Source organism: Podarcis filfolensis (assembly GCF_964270895.1).
Source record: "Podarcis filfolensis genome assembly, chromosome: 15".
Taxonomy (NCBI): Eukaryota; Metazoa; Chordata; class Lepidosauria; order Squamata; family Lacertidae; genus Podarcis; species Podarcis filfolensis.
Window position 1 is genome coordinate 36,619,431 of NC_139618.1, and position 11,467 is coordinate 36,630,897.

At 43.6% G+C, this 11,467-nt stretch overlaps 1 protein-coding gene across 2 annotated transcripts in view; it reads right to left on the minus strand.

Annotated features, from left to right (window-relative positions):
* UNC5D (unc-5 netrin receptor D) overlaps window positions 1–11,043 on the minus strand; it is a 410,127-nt gene extending 399,084 nt beyond the window's left edge. The window contains exon 1 of one of the 2 annotated variants that reach the window (XM_083588433.1): window positions 10,799–11,043. In XM_083588433.1, coding sequence (XP_083444559.1) covers window positions 10,799–10,880 — 82 coding nt within the window. In that variant the 5' untranslated portion in view covers window positions 10,881–11,043. The remainder of the gene's footprint in view (window positions 1–10,798) is intronic. The other variant, XM_083588434.1, reaches the window with a different exon arrangement.
* Between the last annotated feature and the right edge of the window lie 424 nt (window positions 11,044–11,467).

The window sequence follows — 11,467 nt, forward strand, 5'->3', positions numbered from 1 at the left end:
GCCAAATTAGGCCCCTGAAATGGACTTTGGACATGCCTGCTGTAAGCCATGCCTCCTCCCTAAGACACACCCTGGTGAGTCCTGATCCTTAAGTGCTTTTGCCTTCCTGGAATTGACCTTGAACTGTACTGCCTCTCTTTTTTTCTCTGCCTCCGGCTGGTGGGATTTGATATTCAATAACATCTCGAGAGCATCAAGTTGGCTATCCTTGATGTAAAGGTCTCCAGGACAACTGAGATTCACCTGTTGCAAAACAATTTCCCTCAAAATTCACCTACAAACATTTGGATGTTTAAATATTCTGCTAGCAAACTCAAATTATTTGCAGAATACCCTGACATTTGATCTCTTTATATGCCATCCAACAGCACTTGAATTCAACATTTGACAGTTGGTACTTGACAGCTGACATGCAGCAGCGTTTAGTATTGACAGTCTTTTATGGCTGATGGCTTATGAGATTTCACATCTGAAGCCTGCCAGAAACCAATCAGGATATGCCGGCGAGTATAAGGCACTCAATTTTTAAGGTAACGTTTCCTCACTCAAACTGAAGCATAATCACAGAGATATCAAGATCAGTAGAAATAAAAACTAACACTAATAACAGGGAGAAATGGAACAGCTCCTTCTAAGTGTCTATCTTCCTCCAGGTTTCCTCGCAGATTTCCATGGAGAAGTTGACTAATAACAGGAGAAGCAAACATTGTTGAGCCTTAGCGTCACATTTCTTTCTGGGGAACCTTTTGGACAGCAGGAGGTGTGGCCAAAGGGAACAGTGGGTGGAGCTATGAATATTAATATTAACTTTGTACAGTAGCTAGTTTTTGCACATGCTGACACACAGCCATTCTACCTGCAAAGATTTCCAAGGGCCAAATACCAAGGCCTGGAGGGCCAAATCTATAGTGAAGTATGTGATGAAGGAAACTGGCAACCACAACATCTCCACCTTCTACAGTAGAAACATGCCATCATTAACTTTGTTTGATAGGATACTCTACCAAGTGTCACTACAGCTTGCCCTTGTGGTCCCTGGTTCTCTCACTTGCAAATAATTTGCATTGTAGGTACTTTTAGTGCTATCACACAGCAGGCAGGTGGACATCCAGCACCCATGGGAAGCCTGCGGGGGAACCACCTCTCATTGCTTCTAAAACAGTAAGTCAACAAATTTATACTTTTTATATAGCAAAGGAAGCAAACTCCCCACTCAGTTTGAGATCGCCATTTAGTTTGCCAAGTCAGGCAGTCAAAAGAAAACAAAAACATATTGGTGCATCCTTCCTCCTACTTTCTATGTCCAGGCTGTGAGTACTATTCCTCACACAGACCTCAGGGAAATGGCAAACTTTGCTGAGGTGCCAAAAAGGAGAGCGGAGGAGGCAAGGTGTTGGTTAGAACGCAGAAACTCTCACCTATCCCCCAACCAAAAGAACTGGACATTGAATGCAAACTGACTACTGGGAAGGGAAACAGAAATGGGGAGAGTGTGGGTGGGATCCTAATCAGCAGCCTGGCACATGGCAAGATGGTATTGCAGGCCACGCAGTTCCCATTTGTTTTTAGTAAAAGTGTGTCCTTTAATTAGTCCTACCCAAGCAAATGTCTAAGATCACTCAAGCCTTTCAGGACACAGGTACCTTTCTGGTGAAGATAAAACCCACCCTTTTATGTTTTGACCCTTGGCAAGATCAATGCCTCCATTATGATCACGTGTTCTTCCCTTCGTCACTCCCAGTTAAAGTATTTTTGAAAATTTTGAAAACACTGATATGGCTTTGTTCATTAGATGGCCTCAACTGGAGAGTGACACTTTCCATGCGGTATGGAGGATCTCCTTAGGTACATGTCACAGAGGTTATAAAGCCATGCAGAAATGGACTGTTGGTGGCCTTTCATCTAGAGCCAAGTACTGCTTTATAAACTGTGCCATTTGATTTTCTTGTTCAATTTTCTCTGTCAACAACTTTGTGTTCTGATAAAGAGCCATATATATATAAACACTTGGAATATTAGAATGATTGCTACTGCTAGCCAGAGGGCTTTCAAAAGGAAATTTAAAAACATACCACCACCAACACACTCATTTTCATGCTTACGGACTTCCAAAAGGTATTTGTTTGGCCACTCTGGGACACAGGGCACAGGAACTAAAAGCTGTGTATATGTATGGGACTGCATCTGTACTGGACTTGCAATTGTTCTTATTTAAGAATGTAAAGGCCCTTGGCCCATCTGTTCCAGCATCCTCTTCTCACAGTGGACCACCAGATGCCCATGGGAAGCCTCAAAGCAGTACCTGAGCACAACAGCACTCACCTTTCTTGCAGCTTCCAAATGCCGGTATTCCGAAGCATCCCTGCCTCTGGCAGTGGACATACAGGATACCCATCAAGATTGGTAGCCACTGATAGCTTCAGCCTCCACAAATTTGTCTATTCCTCTTTTAACGCCATCCAACACTGTTTTAAAGCCATACAAAAATGCTGATGTTGTTATTCTTAAATGTCAGTGGAATGTTTTATGGGAAGCGATTCATAACTGAAACCAATTAAATAAACGATAACCTTTGGTGTGATCAAGAAGTGCTCTTCTTTTAAGCAGGTCTTGTTTTTAAAGTCACCTCCAAATCTATTTCTCCCCAAAAAAACATACATCAATATGGAAGCCATCTCAGCATTTCTCAGTCAATGGGGTTTCGCCTTGTGATTCATAAGAAACATGCAAGTTTCTGTGCTCTAACCAAGACCTCCCATGTAATGCAACCATGGGTAGCAGAAGTCTGATGGGAATATTTATACCCATCTTTGATACCTCCCCTTCTTCTCAAGGAGTTCAAAGCAGCATACACGTGTCTCCCAAACTCTACAACAACCCTGTGAGATTTACTAGCCCAGGGACACCCAGTGAGATGCATTGGCTGAGTGGGGATGTGAACCCTGGTCTCCCAGTTCCCGGTCTGATACTTTAACCACTATACCAGACTGGCTCTAAACATGGGAGGGATGGCAGGAGTGATTGTTCGTAAAGGAATAAACTGATATATATGTGTATAATAATCATTAGGTAAGGCTACATTATGCCATATACAATATGCTGATGTTCTAACTGGGTGCTCTGCTCGTGTGGAAAACCTATATGCAGGGCTCTAAGTTGCACAAGGAGATTCAAAGAGAAGAATAGCCCCCCACCTTCAGCCTTCAAAGGTTGGAAGGTGGCAAGTACATGTCAGATATTAGCACAGCACACAACACAAAGCTCTCCACATTCATATGTTGATGTTACATGCGATCAGAACACCCAACAGGGCTTTAAAGAGCTTTAAAAGTTGAAATGGGGTGGGAAAGAATGAAATAAATTCCTATTTGCTATAAATGAATCTGGCCATCTGCTCCACTAAAAGTAATGACAGTCGGCAAAGCAAAAGAAACAGCAGCCTCTGGTGTCAAGATTCTACTCTTAAGCTCAAACCCCACACTTCCTCAGCAAGCCAGGCTAAAAATACAGAGGGGAGGAGGGAAGAGAGAGGGAGAGGACAGCATCAAGTTTCCTCAAGGGAACCCTTGTACCACAAGTAATTTTCCATCTTAGTGTACGACAGAATGGAGGGGGGGGGGTTGCTTGCATGCTGCAGGTAGCTATGGAAGTTATTATATTAGCCAACATTCTGCCAGTTGAACATTAATCCTGGGAAGAATCCTTGCCTTTACCCTCCCTCTAGGAAACCAGGAATATAAAAAAGCTGACTTACACCAGACCAGTTGGTTCACCTAGTTCAGAACTGTCTACTCTGGCTGGCAGTGATGCTCCTAAGTTAAAGGCAGCCATCTTTCTCAGCCCTACACTGAGGTCTCATGGATAACCCAGCAGCTGATGTCATACTTCACCAATATTATAAGCCCAGCCACAGCAGAAGGTGATTGAGCACTATGATACGAGGTTGTCACCTCATGCTTTTCTTGAACAGTAATTGTTCGGGGACAACATCACAAAGGGAAGAAAAGTCAAAGCTGCTATGAAGCCAGCCATGTGCTGGCTTCAAAACTTTGCCAATCTGTCTCTGAAGAAGAAAAATATATGTGGGGAGAAACGTTAACAATATCACCCATTCAATGGTTCTGTCAGCAGTTAAAAGTGATGAGGATCATGAGGTTCGCACCCTGCCAACACAGGACAGCAAACCTGTATCCAGTTTGCCTGTGTTGCTACATAAACACAATGTCTATTTCCCTTACTGGGTGTCACACAGAGAGAAAGGAAAACTGGATGCCAGGCTGCTGTTTTCTGTAGCAGCCCAATGGTCCAACATGACTTTCCCTTCCAAGAACGACAGGCACTGTAAGCTTGCAAGACAGCAATACCTTTCCATCTGCTTGGCATGTGGACCATCTAATTCTGTATTTTCTCTTCTTCTTAAGACTGCCTAACAAATTCACAAAGGAATCCCATCTGCAGCAGAGAGCCAGACACATTGACTGGTTTCCAACAGCCTGTGTTATTGCTCGTTGTTCCTTTAAGCAAAGTTACCACAGATAATATCACGCCTGATGAGAAACAATGAAAAGCAAATAAAATTGGCATGTTGGAACATGTGCAAACTTGACATTAATTCCAGCGACAGGCTCCAGTCCCTTCAAGACCTTCATGGTGGGCAAATCTTTATATTTGTAACTATGTACTACTGTTCAGCATACAAATACCTTTAGTATTTTAACCCATTCAGTTTTACAATAGGACTGTGAGCTAAAATAGATCTATCAATCACGTATACAAAAACTGACTTATTCAAGGCTTCCCAGCAAAGATTTGGTTGAGCTGGAATGATTTCCTTAAGCATGTTATTCCGAGATAGACACATCTGAGTCTGCCATGTCACATCTAATCATATGGTTGCCACCCACCCCAAGGGGAGACCCTCTGAGGACCCCATTTAAGGCAGGTTTTTTATCTAGTGATCCAATTTAGATTTATGGGGTGTGCTGGGCAGGTCAACATTTTCACCCCTCATTCTGTTTGTGAATGGGAACAAAAGTTGCATACCTCAAGATCAGTGCAGGGCCAAACCAACTAGAAGTCACAAAGCACTTTTTCACAAAGTGTGAAGGAGATATTAAATAGCTCTGTCTGCCCTTGGTACTATTTAATCAGGACTCTGAGAGAAAAGAAATTGCACTCCAGTACCTGGTTGGCCTCACAGACCCTGACATATGCCACTGAATGAGTTTGTTGGGTGTGTATAATCATAAATCAGAAGCCATGCAAAGGACTATCAGGCAGTGTTGTGGATACAAAGGCATCGTGCAAAGTCAGAGAAAAAAAATCTTTTAGCTGCTACTTAGAACTAAGGCTGTCACCTGATAAAAGATCTTAAGTTGATGAATCATACGAATATTAATGGAGTGAATTGTCATAAGTTTGCATATGAATAAAGTAGTTATGGAGAAAAAAGTTATGGAGAAAAAAGGTTTTAACGATGTTCTGGCCTAACATCCTAATGTTTCTTAGATCATTAAAAACCCATTGTGCATGTGTGCTTAACTGTTTTATTTCTTTTTCAGGCATGCAATGATTTTGATAAACAAAAACATTGCAACAATCAGCTACAGCATTTGCTTAAACTAGAAAAAAAACAAAATCAAAATCAACCTGCCCTAAAATGTCACCCCTTTTTGTCTGAAAATTTAATAGAGAAAGGAGAACACAGAGCGGGCCTAGGACATTTGCAGAAGACCAGGTGCATGGAGGGGCATTGTTTTCTACCTGTCTTCCTTTCCTTAAGCTGGTGCCACTTTCAGCCAGCAAAACAAATCCAACACAGGTCCCTCCCTTGAGTGCTAAATGAGGATTTGAATGGGGTGGGGAGATGAGCCACATGTAAGGGAATGGCATGCTAAGGACTTGACTGGGTGTGAGGAGAGAAAAATCATAGCTCAGTGGTACAGTTTATGCTTTGCATGTAAAATGCCGCAGGTTCGACCTAGTTTTGACGTTACAGGAGCCAGAATCTAGTACGAAAAGAGTATTAGAACTGATTCAAGAATTTGGTCATGTGGCAGGATTTAAGCTGAACAAGTTAAAAACTAAAGTTCTTGAGAAAAATTTAACACCGATTGAGAAAGAGAGGTTTCAGAAGGAGACAGGTTTAACATTAGTTAAGAAAGTAAAATATCTGGGGGTTAATATGACTGCTAAGAACTTAAATTTATTTAAAGATAACTATGAGAAATGTTGGACAGAAGTGAAAAAAAACTTGGAAATATGGTCAAATTTGAAGCTTTCCTTGTTGGGTCGAATTGCAGCTATAAAGATGAATGTATTGCCAAAAATGTTATTTCTGTTTCAATCATTGCAAATTTTGGACAAGATGGACTGTTTCAAGAAGTGGCAGAGAGACATTTCTAGATTTGTCTGGCAGGGCAAGAAGCCCAGAATAAAATTTAAAATATTAACTGATGCAAAGGAAAGAGGCGGATTTGCCCTGCCAGACCTTAAACTTTACTATGAATCAGCAGCATTCTGCTGGTTGAAAGACTGGCTGCTTCTTGAGAACACAGACATTTTGGATTTGGAAGGTTTTAATAATGTTTCTGGGTGGCATGTATATTTGTGGTACGACAAGGTTAAAGCACATAAAGCATTTAAAAACCATATTGTCAGGAAAGCATTGTTCAATGTCTGGATAAGATACAAAGACTTATTGGAAAATAAAACCCCAAGGTGGTTGTCACCAATGGAAGCGAAGGCTCAGAAAAAGCTCAATATGGAGGCCAAATGGCCGAAATATTGGGAAATATTGGAACAAGAAGGAGAGAAATTGAAATTGCAGAGTTTTGAGAAATTAAAAGATAAAGTGCGAGACTGGCTTCATTATTATCAAATAAGAGAGGCCTATAATTTGGACAAAAAAAATGGCTTCCAGGTGGAAAAATCAAAATTGGAAACAGAACTGTTAGATCCCAAAACTAAGATACTTTCAAGAATGTATAACTTGCTGTTAAAATGGAATACGCAGGATGAAACGGTTAAATCTGCAATGATTAAATGGGCACAAGATATTGGTCATAACATTATGTTTGCTGACTGGGAACAGTTGTGGACCACCGGTATGAAATTTATGGCATGTAATGCCTTAAGAGAGAATATTATGAAAATGATATATAGGTGGTACATGACACCAGTCAAGCTTGCAAAAATATATCATTTGCCTGATAACAAATGTTGGAAATGTAAAGAAAATGAAGGTACATTCTTTCACCTTTGGTGGACGTGCCCAAAGATTAAGGCTTTCTGGGAGATGATCTATAATGAAATGAAAAAGGTATTTAAATATACCTTCCTGAAGAAACCAGAGGCCTTTCTCCTGGGCATAGTCGGCCAATTGGTGCCAAAGAAGGACAGAACTTTCTTTATGTATGCAACAACAGCAGCAAGAATACTGATTGCAAAGACACAAGATTTACCCACCCTGGAAGAGTGGCAGATGAAGGTGATGGACTATATGGAACTGGCGGAAATGACTGGCAGAATCCGAGACCAGGGAGAAGAGTTGGTGGAAGAAGATTGGAAGAAATTTAAAGACTATCTACAGAAATATTGTAAAATTAATGAATGTTAAAATGATGATTGGATTGAATAGGGGGTATTAGCAACAAAGTTAATAAGAATATGCAAAAATGAATTGATAATGGATGAAAATATAGAGTTATAATATGTTAAGATATAGAGTTAAGATAAATGAAAGAGGGTAAGGATTTGCTGATTTGATTATCTAAATGGGAATACAAAAAGTGGAGGTGTGAGGAGGTCAAGGAAACAAGTTAATGAGCATAAAGTTATAAAAAATGGATTTGTTTTTAATTCTCTTTTACCTATTTGTTTTTTGTATATTGTATTTTTATTTTTATTTTTTATTTTTTATATATATTTTTTAGGTTTTCTTTTTTTTTACTTTGTTCTTTTCATATGTTCTTTTTTGTATTTTGTAAACTGATGTTTTTGTAAAATTCCAATAAATATTATATTAAAAAAAAGTAAAATGCTGCAGGTTCAATCTGTAGCTTCTCCAGGTGAAAAGGTTCTCCAGGTGAAAAGGGAACAGGTAGCAGATCATGGGAAAGTCTCTGGGCTGAACAGACTAGTTATCTGACCTGGTTTAAAGGCAGCTTCCTATGGCCTTATGAATTGGTGACACTTAAGGTGTTGGTTAACCCTGTTTAGGGAAGCTTTTAATATCTGAAGGACTATTGTATTTTGATATTTTGTTGGAAGCTGCCCAGAGTGGCTGGGGAAACCCAGCCAGATGGATGGGGTATAAATATATTATTATTATTATTATTATTATTATTATTAAACCGGATGAATTGGTTAATCTGGCCCATCAAACCAACTTAAGGCTGTAGCCCTAGTTAGAACAAAACACACTTGGAACCCCATTCTAATCTTGGGGCCGGCAAGGGGGTGGGGATGGAGGAAGAGAAAAGAAAAAGGAAAAGAAAACATAATTTTCACATGGCAAGAGAACTTAGGAATGTCACAAACAGTCCTTCAAGATTGGTTTCGCTGCCATCAAGAAGTTATTATTTAAAAAAAACCTCAGGTCAAATTATTAGCTTCCTAGGTTCTATATTCAATTTATTTTAGATTGTCTATAAAAGGTGTGTTGTAGGAAAGAAGGCAAATGTTGTGTACACATGCATACTAATAGGCTAAGATGCAGCCTGGCAATGATTTTTAAAAAACCAAACAAAAACATCATCTCACCCTCCCCAATCTGTTACATACACTCTTTTAAACACTCTATAAAGAACTGTGATGGGAATGCAATTTCTCTTCAATGTGGCCCCCAGACAACTTCCCAAACTATAGCATTATCACTCAGTGGGTAGCTTCTGGGGTTAAGTGCTCCAGCTATAGCTACATCTAAACACTATGCAGGATCAAAACAAGGAAAACAAAGGAAAAGACCGTAACAAAGCTAAAAATACTATTCTCTCCCATTAATGCCTAAGAACAAACCCACAGCAAATCAGGTACCTAAGCATCCAGTAGGATCATAAACAGAAATTAAGGTGCTTCTAAAGATTGCAGAGAAGTGCAGCATTACTACACATGGGTTGGGGGTGATTTCAGATGCTAACTATGGCCCATCCTGCTGCATTCATCTCCAAGTGTTCTTGATGTGTAGAGCAGGGTCAAAACCCTTAGCCCTCCCATGAACCACATTTTGCTTAGCGGTATATTTAATATGCACAGCTGCTTTCCATAAACCCAATATAAAGAGCCATCCTATTGGCTGGGAAGGAGGAAACAGAGGCTGCCCTCTGCTCCCTTGATACAGTCAAAGTTCACATTTCATGGAACAAAGCTGCTGTCCAAGGTACCTAAAAATAACAACTCTGTTGTAATTAGACGGATCCCGGAATGTCTTGAGCCTCCTGCAAGCGTTTCTTTCCCATAAGCCAGGCAAGCAAGTGGGTTTTATTGTGAAAACACAGACAGGGGTGGTGGTCAGACAAGGAGAGTCTCAGAAGCTGACAAGACTTTACAATCAGCTACCTGCCAAAGGCTTAATTTTAGACACTGAAGGTGTAACCCTGAATTGACTGAAGATAAGGGTGAAGCCCTGGGGTGGGAATGTGATGTTACCAATTTTAAAAATGCTGGGGCTCACAGATGTATGCGAGAGTGAAAACGATTCTTGCTAAAAGATGGCAAATACTTTGATGACATATTTTTAACCATTTCCCTCCATATTTACTTAACTACAGACAACGGAGAATGCTAGCAAGTCAGCTCCCTTCAGGACGGAGGCAGAAGCATACATCCAGCACACCCAAGCCCAGTGGTCTGGGAGAACTCCACCAGAGAGTCCAAAAGGTCGCTGTAGTCAATGGAGAGACTGTGGCATCTCAGAACCGAGAGCGGCCGTACGGGGAAAGCAGCGGAAATAAGAAGCGGACCAGCGCAACAAGAAACTGACTCGCACAATTACAACGACAAGCTTGCAGCACAATCCGATGCATGTTTGCCCAGCAGCTCAACGGGGCTTACTCCGGAGCTCGGCGTGCGCAGAGGATCGCAGCTTCAAGCGGCGATCAACGGGACTTGCTCCCAAGTACGAAGAGGCACAGGATTGCACCGGCAAGCAAGTCCCGAGGATCCAGCCACTGTTCTAGGGCTGATGGCAGACCGAAGCCGTTTGGAGAGCATCTTGCACGCACATGCACACCCCCGAAAAGATGCTCACTCTCAAGCGAGCACACGCATGCACACGACCCTCCATGCCTCAAGCCAGCCCAGCTCCGTCTGAACCTGTTCCCTAGCACTCCGCGTCTCTCCAAGCGCCGCTGCTCTCTGCTGCAGAACCCAATCCGTCCAGAAACCCGTATTTAAAAACCGGATAGGCCCCATAAAGCAGCCCAACAGAGAGAGAAGGCGAGGGAGTCTCGAGGGCAGGGGAGTTCCGGAGAGGATGCCTCCCCCTTTCCCTTCACCGAGCAGGGAAGAAGAGGGTGGGAGGGAGGCGGCGTGCATTGCACCAGCTCCTCTCTCCGCCTGCCTCCCTTAGCAAACTCGCTTCCACATGCAAAGACACCAAAAATAAAATTGGGGGTGGGAAGGTATCCATTCTCCTACTCCAGCAGAAGGCAACCTGTGGACTCCGATCAATGCTTGCTCGGAGCAGAAAAGAAGGAAGCGGCAAAGTGGGGCCGACCAGGCAAAGTTGCCAGCCCTGGAGCCCCTCCCCATTCCTTTCTATGGAGGGTGGGGGGAGATAGAGGTTGATCCCACTCACCTCGCAGCGCCCCAGTCCCGGCGAGCAGATCCGGCAGGAGCAAGAGCATCAGCGCCAGCCCGAAGAAGGGCGGGGTCTCCATGCTGCAGGATCCTCAGGGCCACGAAAGGAGGCTCAACTCCGCGCGGCTACTCCAGCCGAGGCAGCGCGGGGCTGCTGCCTGCCCCTCGGCTCGCTCGCTGGCTTTCCCACGCGCCCGCAGCAGCAGCAGCGCCTCCCCGCCTGCCGCCCGGCTCCAGACTAAAGGCGAGCAGCCGCGCGCCTGCATCCCAATCAGACCCCCTCCTCCCCGGCAGCCAATTAGGCGAGGGCGGGGCGGGGCCAGCGGCTGAAAGGGGCGGGGCCAGCCGCCCGGGGTTCCGTCGGGGAGCCGCGGGGCGGGGCTTCTGCCTCTGCTGCTGCCGAGAGCCAAGTGGGCGCGCGCTCGGCCCGGGCAGCTCCTGCTCCGGATGGTGCCGATCAGAGGTGCGGGTGGTGCTGAGCCCGGCGCGGACCGGAGGAACCGCGGCTGCCTTGGCTTGCAGGTCCCGGCCGGGCTTTGCTTGGGAACTAACCGTGCGATGCTGAGCGTTAGTCCCATAGAAGCCCGTGGGATTTACTCCCAGGCAGGCGGGATTGGGATGAAGCCTGCACTCCTAGCAGCGTTGACCTAGGACCAGGGCCGGATTT